At 42.0% G+C, this 15,513-nt stretch overlaps 1 protein-coding gene across 1 annotated transcript in view; it reads left to right on the plus strand.

Moving 5' to 3' along the window:
• APAF1 (apoptotic peptidase activating factor 1) overlaps positions 1 to 15,513 on the plus strand; it is a 2,040,921-nt gene that overhangs the window by 539,056 nt on the left and 1,486,352 nt on the right. Inside the window, exon 8 of the mRNA XM_044087206.1 lies at positions 9,764 to 9,931. Coding sequence (XP_043943141.1) covers positions 9,764 to 9,931 — 168 coding nt within the window. The remainder of the gene's footprint in view (positions 1 to 9,763; positions 9,932 to 15,513) is intronic.

Consider the following 15,513-nt stretch of genomic DNA (forward strand, 5'->3'; position numbering starts at 1 on the left):
TCAGTCTGGTCTATATTTTGGTTTTGGTCCTTTGGCAGTTCATCATTGCAGCCCTAAGTATGGTATTGTTATTTCCTAATAGTATGTGACACAGGAAAGTCTACATCATTGATAATTCATTTACTCATTGTTGTTAAGTTCTGACTGCTTAACTGTTATGTGCATCCTTTTGCCCAGCTAGGTCCTGTTTTGCAGTCAAGTATGGAAAATAATACTGTAGCTGTCAACATCCTCCATTCTTTTCTAGAATAACTGTTTTGTGTATTATATCCTAAGCATAAGCTGTTTTAATGGTATTTCTTGCATAGGAGAAGTTTAATGGTGGTATGTATTCATTCTCATAGAACTCTTGACCTGACGGTTTAGCCATGGACCTGAGGCTTTCAACCATTATCATCTATCTAGCCCTGGGATTCAGAGATATTATTTCTGACAGAGCATAAATGGCAACTCAGGACTTCAAGTTACCATGATTGTGAGAGTCTCCTATTCAGAGATGAGGAATATCTTCAGTTCTATACCAGCCCAAACATAGTGGCTGCACAGAAACCCTCGCACCCACACACGTCCATGCAGCCACAGTCAAGCTTACACATGCACACTAATATTCATAGAATCACTACCCCACACATGCATGCATCCTCACACACACAGTTTTGCTATACTTATTTCCCCCAGGACAATGGCCTATATATACAAATGGAACCCCTTCAAAACATCGAGGCTCAAAACATTGAAACCATAACATCTAAAACTCATAACATCAGATTTCATAATATTGAAACTTTGCATCACAACTTCAAAACCTACAAATCACGTCTAAATAACATCCCCTCCACCTAAAACACCACCAGAGTAGTAAACACACTTTGTACTACGTTTCTGCAGGGAGGCAAGCCCCCACTGCACCCCCATGTGGGAGGTTCTGCCCCCCAAACCCCCCATAAATTAATTTACTGGGCGGGAGGTGGAGCCCCCCACATGTGGGGTGCAGGTGGGCTTGCCCCTTGTATAAACGTAGTACAAAGTGTGTTTACTACTTTGGTGTTATTTTAGGTGGAAGGGGATGTTATTTACACGTGATGTGTAGGTTTTGTAGTTGCAATGCAAAGTTTCAATGTTATGAAATTCGATGTTATGAGTTTTAGACCTTATGGGTTTTAGATGTTATGGTCTCAATGTTCTGAGCTTAGATGATGTGAGCATTCAGTGTTTTGAAGGGGATCTATACAAACACATAAATGCCCACATATCCATGCAGCTACATTCATGCCCTCTACAGACAGACATATGCACAGACAGCTTCACAATGATTACCTGTAATTGTAGAATGAGTCATGGGGTCAATATCAGTTAATCAAACCCACTCTTCTGTGAACACCTCTTCGTCAAACCCAATTAATCAAAACTTAATCAATTGAATGATCTTTTAAACAATATACTTTCTCAGGGTGGGTAACCGCTTGACTAACCCAGAGACTGAAACAAAAACACCACTGTTTAAAACCCACTCTGGTGGGGGGATGCCCCCCACACACACTTTCTGAATTAAATATACCAACTCTGAGATCGCACTACATTGGGGAAAAGGGCAAATTCCCAAAGATGACCCAATGTTTTTTTCCCCATGGGAAAAACTTTGATAAAACAATTGTTCAGTATAATATTTCATTTAATTGGGTTCAATGAAGTGTTCGTGGAATAGTGCTTTCGATTAACTGAGAAGGACCCTAGTCATGACCATCCCAGAGGACTGAATTGCACACAATCAAAAAATGGCATAAAGTTTTTTTGCCTTGCAAAAAAAAAAAATACTGTTAAGTTATTTCAGTGGTGCTGCCATTTCTAAGAGAGAGCACATGGCAATATATATTAGTTGCTCCTTCAGACTACTGAATTTACATGCAGCTTTCCTAGAAAAGACCGCTGTCAGTGCTACGGTCTTTGCCTGTGTACTGGACCAGTGAAAGAGCAGTCTTAAGAATCTCTTGGGTTTACTGCTATTGGAGGCAAGGCTTCTGCAGTGCAGTAAGCCTTTCTGAATACTAGGATTGGTCTAGCCACAGTTTTTGATAGCACACCTAAAGGTGTTGTAAATAATATCATGATTACAAATAGTCCATTTATCCATCATGGCCTTGAATCATGGCTTAATAAAGATTTCATAAAGATGTGCTAAAAGTTAAAATAATCTCATTGGCAGTCTGTGACCTTTGATGTACGCTGGGGAGACTGACATCATCACTAAGTGTCTACACCAGGGCATACCTGCATAGTTTGTTGTATGATGACCGCAAACTGTAAGGTGAGCTGAATATGCCACTGCTTAGTATACTATAGTTAATGGCATGACAGTGTAGGGCAGTACATTTCTATATACACTTACCTGCTCTTTTGTGGTGCTACTATGAGAGGGCTATACATGGACTTATGGCACTTGTATCAGTATGGCTAAATATTACTTACCTGGTTAGATATTATTTACTACTCATCTCTCTCTGTTTATTGACTTTTATATTATAGCAGTTGAAGTTGCTTGAGTACTTGCTGCAGATTCTTTTTTTTTTAAATTCCTTTTCATGGTGCCGTCTGCCATTTGATGCATCACTGAGCCTCTTTGTCTCCATGGTCATGGCAGTGAGAAAATCAGGGCAGCTTTGTACAGTGCCATACTTAACAGTAAACAGAGGATTTTTCTGTCTAACATTCTCCATTATCAATACAGAATGCAAAGTCATACCAGTATGGTTCATGCTTGTGTGCATACATGCCGCAGATAATCATCTTACTCTTTACACTTTGTATTACTGTGCTTAGGTTAGAACCCTCACCTCTTCCATTTGTAGAAAGGCAGAAAAACTCACTTCATGCTGTCAGGTAAAGGAAAATAGGTAGAATGCCACTTGGTCTTCATGTTCTCTGCTGGTCCTCTGGTATCAGTCAGTACAGTGTTCCCTGCTGGTCATCTGGTATCGGTCAACTGAATTAACGTGTCAGCATTGTTGCAGATAAGTCTTGTCCATTTGCACCAGTGGACTTGCATTTATGGCCCAGATTATTTAGCTATGTTTATTTATTTATTCAAGTTTGATGACCGGGGGAGGTCCACTGGGCTCGGGGAGCCCATTTTCAGTGGAGGCCCAGGGAGAAAAGCTCCAACAATACATAGTTACATGAATAATTACTAAAATTTTGCATTACTGACAAACAGCATTCATGAACAAACAATTACAATTTTGTTTAGGTGTAAAAGACAGGCAAATGGCCTTGAGGCTAGATTTTACAGTATAGTTATTTATACATAATACAAATAAGCAAGGTTAGCTAGGCGAGAGGTTAGCCAGGAGTAAAAGTAGAGGAGACATTGAGAGGTATAGGGTGAAGAGTACAGTTGCATTTCCTGTTTGAGTAAAGGTGAGAATGAAGAAGAGTTTTAAAGTATTCGCGGTTATTGCAGTTCCTAAGAGTGGAGGGAAGAGCATTCCATTTTTTGGCTAAGGTGAGGGAAAGCAGAAGTTGACCAGCTGGGCGCTTGGGTTTGTGGATGGTTATTAGGTTTTGGTGGGTAGATCTAAGTGTTCTATGGGAAGTATATGGTTGTATGATATTGGATAGTGCAGGGCACTTGGTAGGTTGGAATAGTAGTCTACTGCGGTGGTGGTGTGGTAGCGTTGTCGCCTCACAGTAAGACGTTGTCCTGTTCGATTCTCAGCTAGAGCGTCTTCTGTGTGGAGATGTGCGTGAATGGGCGTACCTTCATTGAAGGTTGTGCGTCAGAGCTGGCAGCTCGGCATGTAAAAATTTACTGCCAATCATTAGTGAACCGGAGTTCTGCTGTGGCGACCCCTAACCCCTAAAGCCGAAAGACAACAGGCAGTCATGATTTGGAGAAAGTCAAGTTGGTTATGGAGTTCAAGCCAGTTTATTGAGTGAAGGGAGGAACAGTGATGAGAGGAAGATTTGGCTTTGGTAGCAAATCTGGAGATTTTATTGTAACATACATCTAGTTTGGAGGATAGTGAGGAGGATAAATTTAGTAAGCAGAGGGGCGCCATACAGTAGAGAGGGAAGGAGATAGGTAGTGGCGAGAGTCTGGTAGCAGGAGAGAGGAAGTGGTTGTTTCTATAAAGTAGGCCGAGTTTTATGTGGGTTTTCTTTGTTTTGCTGGATGTGAGTATTAAATTTTAGGTGTTCATCAATGGTTGGTTACACCAAGAAGTTTGGTGGAGGGAATGACCTCTAAAATGGAGTTGTTATGGCTGGTTATTTGGAATGAGTTTTTATCAATAGGGGAGAACTTAGAAGGAGAGAATAGAAGGATTTTAGTTTTGTTAGCATTTAATGAGAGGTGATTTTGGAGCATCCAGTTTTCGGTAGTTGAGAAGGCTGTTTGTGTCAGTAGTTGGAGATTTGTTAAGTTGAAGGTGCAGCAGATCAAAGTAGAATCGTCAGCATATTGAACAATTTTAGTATTGGGTATGGCCTTATAAAAGTCGTTAATAAAGATGTTGAATAGAACTGGGCCAAGTATGGATCCTTGGGGTACTCCAGTGGGGGTAGGATGGAAGGTGGAGGTGCCCTGGCCCCATTTGACAGCCTGGGACCTGTCAGAAAGATAGCTGGAGAACCAGGAGAGAGTTTTGTGGGAGAGATTGAAATTAGACAGATGATTTAGAAGGTGGGTGTGGGAGATGGTATCAAAAGCTGTAGATTAGTCCAGCAAAACTGAGGATACTAAATTACCGGAGTCACAAGCTAAATTGACAGTATGTAAGAAGGAGAGAAGGGCGGTGTTGGTACTATGTCCTGGGCGGAAGCTGTGTTGGGTAGGAGAGAGTAGCTGGTGTTTGGTAAGGAATGCCAAGAGCTGAAGGTGGATGCATTTTTCAAGGAGTTTAGAGAGAGGGGAAAGGATGGCTATGGGGCGGAAATTAGATACATTACAGTTTTTGCCACCCTTGTGAAGTGGAAGAATATATGCAGAGCGCCATAGTTTGGGTACATAGGATTCAAGTAGGGATCTATTGATCAAGATGCTAATAGGGCGAGCAATACCATCTAAGGCTATTTTTAAGGAGGAGGAGGGAATGTTGTCGGGGGCATTTGAGCAAAGCTTTAGTTTAGAGAGTAGTTTCTTTATTTGGTAGGCGGAGATGGGTTTGAGTTCGAAAGTAGGGGGGAGGAGGGAGAGGATGTTTGGTTGGGGTGGGGTTGAGGGTTGTTGTTGGTAAAGGTCTTGGTTAGCTCAGCAAAAGAAGTGGTGAAGAAGGTGTTGAATAGTGAGGCAATTTCAAGGTCAGATTTTCTGGTGTTGGGACAGGGATTGTTTTTAGTACCTGGCCTAAGGAGAGAGTTGATAGAGTTCCAAAATGTTGGGGGGGGGGGGGGTTTGCATGATTTGTTTGCATTTTGATGTAGTAGGACTTTTTATCTTTGATAACTTGTTTTTTGACAAGGTTTCTTAGTTGTTGTATTTAAGATGTCTGGTTGTTTAATTTGGAGGTATGTTTTCCAGGTTTTATCTCTTTGTAGCATAATCTTTTTGGTGTCTTTGGTAAGCCATGGGATGGTCTTAGTTTTTACTCTTTTTGTTCTTTCTGGCGCTAGGGAGTTAAGGACATTTAAGAAAGTTGATTTGAAAAAGTCAATGGCTGAGTCTAATGGAAGAGTTTTCAGGGGGTTCCAGTTGGTATTCCTGAATGAATCGGAGAAAGTAGTAGAGTCAAAGTTAGAGAGGTTCCGAGTGTGGATAAACTGGTGGGAGTGGGGGGGGGTGAGGGAAGCTCAATGGGTGAAGGCAGGGAGGTGGTCTCCTAATGGGTCTGGTATGACACCAGATTGTATCACTTTATTGGGATGAGATACTAGGATCCAGTCTAGTATGGAGACTGGGGGTTGGTTTTGTTGGGTCTAGTGATGGTGTTAGTAAGTTGAGTGTAGTTAGATTGATTGACATTGTTTGGTTAGGGTTGTTGATATTGTTCTAGTCTATATTTACATCACCCAATATGTAGGTTTCCAGTTTAATATTTGAGGAGACCCAGGACAGGAAGTCTTCCAGGGTGTTGGTGTTGTTACCTGGAGGAATATAGAGGGAAATGAAGCAGATGCTTTTATGACTGTTAATTTTTAGAAGGCCTGCTACAAGTTCAGCATTATTGAAAGAAGGGATGGGATTAGGATATGGAGTAAAGGACAGCTGGTTTGAGTAGACTGGTGCGACACCGCCACCTCGAGTACTTACCAGGTCAGATCGAAGTGATTGAAATCCAGGGGGAAGGAATTCAGAGTCACTTATGTGAGGTTTTAGCCAGGTTTCAGAGATGGCTACAATGTCAGGTGAGTTGTGAGTGAGCCAGGCATGAAAGTGGGTTGTTTTATTTTTTATGCTTTGGGCGTTGATGGTGAGGAATTTGAGGTATTTATTGGTGGAATTATTGTGGGAACTAGTGTGGTTAGTAGGAGAGAAGTTTGGTCCTGGATTAGGGTGAATCTCACCGGCTAAGCAGAGGTAAGTGAGATAAGGAATAAGTTGTTTTGGTTTGTACTTGGTTAGAAGTGTCTGGTAATGAAACGGTCTGGGTTTGTAGTATTTAGTAGTGATTGGGAGAGGTTTTACTTTGAAGAGGAGGGAAGGGTGAGAGGGAACTAAAGAGGCTGAGATGTTGTGGAAGTGTGTTGTGTGGGGGAGGTGGGGAGGCAGAGGTGGAGGGTGTAGATGGAAGTGAGTATAGGAGGTGGCGTGGTATAGAGGAAGTAGAAGAAGGATGAGGATGGATGTGGAAATAAAGGTTTTAGGAGTAGGAGAGTGCATGATAGGTGTCTTTTTGTATGTAATAGAGGAGGTTAAGGGACTTAGGAGGGAAGGGGTGAGGTCGTTAGAGGCAGGTGGGGTGAGGTAGTGAGAGGCAGGTGGAGTGGAGGGAAAGTGTTGAGGATTGGTCGGTGGAGATGGGGAGGGATGTTAGGAAAATAAATGTAGGAGCACTGTGGGTGGGATTTGGGGGTAGGGTAGGGGAGCGGAGTGAGCCCGCAGGGTGAATGGAGCAGGTCAGAAATAAGGAAATGGAGGAGCAAGTCAGCGAGGAACAATCAGTGAGGTGAGTAATAAGCACAGAGCGCAAGCTCAGGAGTAAGGTGCAGTTCTGCTAAGAGAGATTGAGGGGGAGAAGGGAGGCTACAGAAGGTAGGGCAGGGCAATAGAGCAAGTAGGACAGACAAATATCCAGTAGCTTGATTTACTTTACAATAAAGTAAAATAAGTTAATGCTGCCATCTAGAGGATGGATCAGTTAACAGCAGAGGACTAGGCACCTATGAGTGGTAAGGGACTGGCGAGAGCAGGTTGAGTGGGCTCTGCGGTAGGCTGGTCGCATGCACACATAGTATTACAATATTGCTACTGGATGTGCAGACAACTTTCTAAAAAGGTACATACCCTTTGGTTCTTTTGAGTGTTAGTACAGGTTCTGCTCAGGGGACCAGTACAGCACTGGGAAAGTAAGTGTTCGCTTTAGATGGATGTCAACAGTTAGGAAATCTCAAGACAGTATACACCAGGGAATGATATACACTCTCCACAGTCTGTTACTGTGTCACATGGCCTTCATGAAACTGCCATACTTGCATACAGTAAGGAGGGTATGTTGCAGCTGTAGAAGCCACATTAATGAATGCAGATATAGGCTTGCTTCTAGGGGCAGATTTTATTTATTTATTTATTTAAGATTTGTTTACCGGGAAATTACGAGTTGGAGCAAAGCCAAATTTCAGCACAGGCCCAGAGAGAAACACTCCAGACACATGTCTTTGTAATGTGGGAGGAAACTGGAGCACCCAGAGGAAACCCACATGAATGCAGGGAGGACATACAGACACCGCACAGAAGGCACCCCAGCTGGGAATCGAACCAGAGAACCTCTTGCTGTGAGGTGACAGTAGTACCACTGCACTACTGCGCCGTCAACAGATGTCCAAATCTGCAGTCTGTGGAATAGCATAAATGAGACAGGCATGAAAAAAGTTCTTGGTGAATTGATGTACTAAGATTAGAAATATTCTCACTGCCGAAGGGTTTCTTTTGGAAATGCAGCTTATACCTTGCTGAATTCTGCAGAGGAGAATAGCAAAGGATGGAGTACCTCTCAAATGTTTTTCACATTTCAGCAGGGTCTTCTGCCACATGTGGGTGTGGTAAGTGATCTCTCTCCTCCCCTTGTGGGCCATCCTTCTCAAGATTAGTGTTCTGGAAGGGGGATGTAGATCAGGTGTTAGGGGTTGGGACTTCTCATTCTGGTGATCCCCAAGATTGGACTCACCTCCACAGACAGTATTGGACTTGGTATATGTGAGTTGTTATGCAACATCTTTCCTCCAGAGTGGGGATAATCCATTCCAACTTCCTTTTCTCCTTCCTTACGTTTTTTTTCCTTTTCTTACCATTATTTCATTGTCTTTTTGTTTCTTTTTCTGGCTGTGCCTTAAGTAGAGGCAGGCTGGGGATTCCTTTTCTTGGACTTTTCACTATGTTGATTGAGATTATTTTATTTATTTAATTTGTTTATTTCATTTGTTAACTGGGTAGTGTCCGACTGGGCCAGGAGCCCATTTTCAGCGGAGACCCGGGGAGAAAAGCTCCAACAATTACATAGATTTTTTATGTTTTACATACGATATACAGACAGATATTATAGCAAAAACAGTAATCATGAAAATAGAAACATACATTTAGAAAGTCAGAACATTGCAAAAGTTTAAAAGATTTACATCATGCCTCCTATGTAGTAGCCAAAATTATTATTATTTTTTTATTTTTAGAGAAATGAGATGCCGCTGTGATACAGCGGTAGAGTTGTTGCCTCAAAGCAAAAGGTTCTCCTGTTTGATTCTCGGAGTGCCTTCTGTGTGGAGTCTGCATGTCCTCCCCGCGGTCGAGTGGCCTCCAAAAGACATGCGTGAATGGGCATGCCTTCGCTGAAGGTTGGGCGTCGGGCTGGCAACTCAGCACCATAAAAACAAAATCGACTGCCAATCATTAGCGGACCGGAGTTCCGCTGTAGCGACCCCTAACCAGGAAAAGCCGAAAAGACAAACATTTTTAGAGAAATGAGAAACAAAGGAGGGTGTGACTTTGGTGAGTTGAACAGTTTAACCTGGGTGTTAATAGGTTTATAGGACTGCATTATAGGATGCAATTTTTCAAGAATAACTGCCCTCTGTTTCTGCAGGAGTCTTGGGCAGCTAATTTCAGACAAAAGTCCTTTCTGAAGTCACTGATGAGAAATAGAGTGCTAGAAGAGTTTTTTTCATCCCTTTGAATGCATACGCTATTGCATGTTGTTTCTCGTAACTGAGAAGTGAAATATGTTAGAAGAGGAAGGATAAATCTCTTGAATCAGAATTTGAATTAAATGCAGAAAGGCTTAGAGAAGATTTAAACAGATGAGAAGTATATAGAGTGAAAATCAGAGGAATTTTATGCATCAGTATCTGGGCAGGAGTGAGCAGATATTATCAGAATCTGCATTTAGACTGAATGAAGTTTAACCATCAGCCATTCAACAATCCCACTGATATATATGGCAGTCAGAGTTCTATTGCCAACAGGTATTGTATGACAGTATTTTTCATTAGAAAGCAAATATTTTCTGATTAATGATTCCAGAATTAACTTCTTAATGTCATAGATGTAGATTATATTAAATGTCAGCTTAGATTGCTCGCAAGTGCCACATGCAGATTATAATTTACCATTATTTTCCAGGTGTTGTCTCTTTTGTGGGACATGGAAACTGAAGATGCTGAAGATGTGTTACAGGTGTTTGTTAACAAATCTCTCTTGTCCTGTGATCGCAATGGCAACTCATTCCTTTATTATTTACATGATCTGCAGTTGGATTTCCTGACAGAGCAGAACCGTAACAGACTACCTGTAAGTATGGACTTTACTAGGGGTCATACCAGTTAACTGTCCCTGATTATTTATCATATTTTTGCCCTGTCGGGTAAATGGTTGATTTTCTTGTAAAACACTGAGGATTACAGTCAGTCATATTAATATCTAGCATTATTGGCTAAAATTGTAAAATTACATATGTGTTGTTCTAAAAATGCAATGTGATGTAAATTCTGTTCTAGAAACTTTTTAAGTGAATTGGAATAATATTTAAATTATGTCACTGAGTTTGGACCTTTGTCTCCATTATTTTTGGCTTTGTTCAGAATTCTGTTTTTTGTCATATTGGACCTCATGTTTACTGGCACAGCCCCAGTACCCAATGTCCATGCCAGATATACCAGCTACTCTTCAACCCTCCTCCTTTTCTGGGGATGGTCATAGATCTTGAGGGTGTCTTAGGGGCTCAACGGGGTTGTGCTTCCATTCTAAGGGATTTTTTTTTTATGATTTTCCCACTCCCTTTCCCTGCCCCCCATGCTCATCGATTGTATCTGAGGGCAACTGTCTTCTTTGGGCCATGTCTCCCATTAGGGAGCATATCAACAAGTGCCCTTCCACCTTGCTTGGGCACAACCACCCCTTTCCTGCCACTCCTGTCAGTTGCCAGAGCTGCTAATTGAACCCACTTCAACTGGGCTGTAGCCAGGATTTTAATCCCTCTACACCACTGGAGCAGCTGCATTCTTCAGAATTCTTGACCAGAAAAGTTGGAAAGTATGCCAGAGAACCCTTTAGACTTGTTTATGTATGCTAATAGAATGTCATTTTCTCAGGGATGTGGAGTCTGTTTACAACTTTGTACCGGTCACATTGGGCTTAAGTGGAGATCAAAGCATATGACTGAGGAGAGACTTCAGGAGAAGTACTTGTACTGTGTGTCATTGATCCCTATGTGCCATATGAAAAGTTTGAGTATCACTACTGGTAAAGAAGGAAACTCCTTGTTTTCTGAGGGAGTCACTTGGAGTGTTCAGTTTTTTGCATCCCTCGATGTTAAGATTAGAAGAGGAAATTAGTTTGGAGAAACACTGACAAAAAAAAATAGTAATAATTTTAAAAGACCTGTTCTCACAGTATGTCCCACAGTGACTGTTACACAAGTTAAACAGCAGCATGTATCAGATTCCATAAATAAGAATGTATGTGTATATATTTATCTATCTGTATTACTCTTTGTGGGAGTGGCACAATGGTTCATCAAGTAGCATTACCACCTCACAGCAAGAGGTTCTCCAGTTCGGTTCTCATCTGTAGTGCTTTTCATGCGGAGCCTGCATGCTTTCCCTGTGTTTGCTTGTTTTTTTTTCTGGGTGCTTAGTTTTCCTCCCAGATTCTAAAGATATGTGTTAGGCGAATTCAGAGAAGTGAAATTGTCCATAGGTGTGTGTGCATGCTCGAGTGATATGGAAGACAGGCCTGGCAGGCTACTTATATCCATGTAGTTGAAGGTAGCAGATATTCAAAGGGTCACTATAGAAGCCATCTGAAACTCATAAGTGTGGTAGAATGGATATGTGTGTTCTTACAGAATAATCACACAGATACACTCGCGGACACACACACACACACACACACACACACACACACACACACACACACACACACACACACACACACACACACACACACACACACAAAACACATATGGTTTGATGCATGAAATATCTTGAACTGTAGGCAAAATCAAGTTACCTAATCTTAATAACTTGAATGCAGAAAGAAAGAGGGAAAAAGTTACCTAATCTTACAGTACAAGGTATTTTATGTTCATGTATCACACAGTCTAGATGCTTTATATTCCATTATCCATTTAAAGTACTGTTTCTATTTTCTTTCACTGGGATGGGCTGAATGCATAAGTTGCCTATTGAACAGGACTTTACATAGGCTTTAATGGATGGGCTTTCTCATGGGTGGTGTACTTCACTTCTCAAGTAATATTTCACGTTTTGTATTTTCTGGTAATTTAATTGCATTACTTCAGTAGACTAGTGAGGGTTATTTTCCAATATGCTGTTTTTTATAGTTCAATTTTTTTTGTTCATTTAAAGTTATTCAGATTAGATGTTTAGAATCGGATCCATTTTGATGGTAATGCCATTTTCCAGTCGGTTGGCTGTATTTCTGATTTTCTAGTGCTTTGATTTATTGGGGGATTGTTTTTTTTTTTTTTTTTTGTGGGGACTAAGGGATATTTTTTGTGTATGTACTATGTGAACTACACAATATAATATAGCTGAGCCAGTGTAATTAGTGTCTGAATTGTTGATGACATATAAACTGTTGAAAATGTCTAATGATGCACATAGGATAGTGATAAAAATATCTAATGAACATGTTATCACAACCCTTTGTCAGTGTACAGTATTAGGCAAGTATATAGGCATACATATTTTTGCTTGTGTGCATGTGTTTATATACATGTATATTTATTTATTTATTGACATTTGATTACCAGAAAGTCTGACTGGGTAGAAGCTCAATTTCAGACGTACCTCCCTGGACTACATGAAAAGAGACATGGAGGAGCTCTCCGATCTTGTAGCTCAGGCAGGTATGACCCTAGTCCTGAGTAGCATCCTGCCATCACCCAGAATGATACCACAGTACAAGGACAAAATGATTGACTTTAACAATTGTCTAAGCTTCTGGTGTCATTCTAAGGGAATCCGGTATCTGTCTGCCTGGGATGACATGATCGACAGACCACGCTGCTTTGCCAGAGATGGCCTGCACCTGTCGCCCTTGGGATTCCGGATACTGGCAAAGGCTCTTATAGTGCCTTTTTAGGCACGGTTCAAATGACAAATTCACCACCGTAACCGGTACAAGCAAGCAAAATTCTGAGGGTAATGCTACTCCGTGCTAGAAGTCTAAACCTCAAAATGCACTCACTCGAGGCACTCCTTAAAATGGAGAACATTGACATCTATGCAGTGACAGAGACCTGGTTCAAAGCTCCAGAGAGCACCCCTGCATTACCAGGCTATAATTCATACCACACCTTTCGGCCACCAAACTCAGACCGAAACACTAAAGGTGGAGGCGTGTCCATATTCATTAAGGATATCCACACCTCCAAGCTAGTTTCTCAGCATAATGCATCCGAGATTATCCAAGTTCAACAAACTCTGGGCAAAACCGCAATCCAGATAGTAGCTTGCTACAGACCCCCCACCATGCCCCAGGATTCCCACTCCTCTTTTCTTGATACACTGGAAAATATTAAGGTACAATCTGACACCCTAATAATGGGTGATTTCAACTACCCCATCATTAACTGGGAAAACTACTCGTGCACCAACTCTTTTGCTCAACGTTTTCTGGAAATCATCAATTCCAACGCCTTGGATCAACTTATCCACACCCCCACTAGGGGCAGCAATATCCTAGACCTGGTCATCACCAACATGGGCGGCCGGTGTTCCACACCAGAGGTCAGCTCCTCGTTGGTCAGATGCAACCACAAGCTAATCACCCTAGACATCCACATCCCGCTCTCACCCCCCATTAGGAAAACAACCGTAAAAAATTTCTTCAAAGCCAACTTCACACTTCTTAAGACAGAAGTGGCAAACTTCACGACAACCATGCAGATGGACAATAGAGGTACGACTGCTGAATCCTACACAAATGCACTTTATAAGCACTTACACGAGTGCATGGATCATGCTATCCCTAACAGAACCAAGATGCTATCCTCCAAAAACGGAAGCCAATCTGGTGGTCTTCTGCCATAAACAAACTCTACAACAGAAGAAAGAAACTGTTGCAAAAAAGAGTAAAATCCCACGATTGGAGGAACAGAAGCTGAGATACCTCATAAAATCCTCCAAAGTTAGTTATGAAAACAAAATCGCCTCTGATTCTAAAAACAGCCACAAAGCATTCTATAACTATGTCAAGAATCTCAATGGCAACACTCAGATCTTCTCTGAGTTACAGCACAATGACACTAAATATACAGAACCAACTGATATTACCAACATCCTGGCAGATAGGTTCAGTGCTAACTTTACCACCCACTCATCCCCTAAAGGGCCCATCTTTATACCGGAAGAATGCAAAGTTCCTGTAATCACGGCTGCACAGGTAAAAACCTCACTCTCCAAAGCCAAGAACACAGCATCCATGGGACCTGACAACATCCCAGGCTGCCTTCTACATGAACTCCAGAATGAACTGGCACCCCACCTAAGTACCATGTTCAATCATAGCCTCAACTCAGGCTTTGTGCCCCCTGAATGGTGCACCACGACGGTTATCCCACTCCACAAAGGGGGGGGGGCACAACAGACCCTAGGAACCACCGCCCCATTAGCCTGACGAGCCTGGTCTGTAAGGCCATAGAATGTATCATCATGGAACTCATAAACAAAGACATTGGAGATCTCCAAACTCTGGACCCCACACAGTTTGGGTTTGTAAAAGGCAGATCATGTCTCCTAAACCTAATAGACTTCTTTGAAGCAATCACCAAAGCCATAAACGAGGGTAAGGTGGTTCACACAGCCTATCTAGATCTCGCCAAGGTGTTCAACACCATCCCCCACTCTGGAATTATAGCTAAACTCACTAAACTAGGTATAGATCCGTATGTCACAAGATGGGTTGCCAACTGGCTTACTGACATGGGCCCACACTGTGAAAGTAGCAGACTCCAAATCAAACTTCAGACCAGTGACAAGTTGGAGTACCACAGGGTTCAGTCCTGGGACCTCTCCTGTTTGGTATCTACTTCTCTGAAGTACAGGCTAACACAGAAGGTCTTTGGCTAACTAAATTCGCAGATGACTGCAAACTAGGAGTCATAATCGAAACTCCTAATGATTTGGACATCCTACAAAAGGGCCTCACTGAGACAGATGCCTGTTGTCAAAGCCATGGTCTCAAGCTCAATGCCAAAAAGTGCATTGTCATCCCCTTTGGTAAAAACTCTGTACCCATGAACTACCACATAGGCGGTAGTCTACTTAACACAGAAAGTGTGATAAGAGACCTTGCGACACAGGTGGACAGTAGTCTCTCCTTTGATAATCACATAGCCACAGTGGTCATGAAATCCTTCTATGTGGCACACCTCATCACAAAAGGTTTCTCATTCAGAAAAAGAGGTAATTGTTCCCCTCTACTCTTCACTCATTAGACCCATTATAGAGTGCAATGCCCCTTGTGGTATGTACCTCACAAGACATCTGCAACAACTGGAAAGGCTGCAAAAATACCTCACAAAGATGATTACTGGCCTCAAACAGATGCCTTATGCAGACCGACTCAAAATACTCCAGCTTTACTCCACCGCATGTCGCATACTCAGAGGTGATCTCTGCCTAATATATAAAGCTATGTCAAACCCAGAGCTGTTGGACATGCTCCACTTAAATCCCAATCCCTACAAGCTACACGCTCTAGGGACCTAAACCTTGTCACCACAATAAACAGAACATGCTGGAGAGATGGATTCCTGTCCCAGAGACTTCCCATACTCTAAAACAGACTACCTATCTATGTCAAACAGAGCTCCTCATTAGCACTCTTCAAGAAAACTCTTGATG

Source organism: Protopterus annectens, chromosome 11.part0 (genome assembly GCF_019279795.1).
Source record: "Protopterus annectens isolate FY-2018-M chromosome 11.part0, PAN1.0, whole genome shotgun sequence".
Lineage (NCBI taxonomy): Eukaryota > Metazoa > Chordata > Ceratodontiformes > Protopteridae > Protopterus > Protopterus annectens.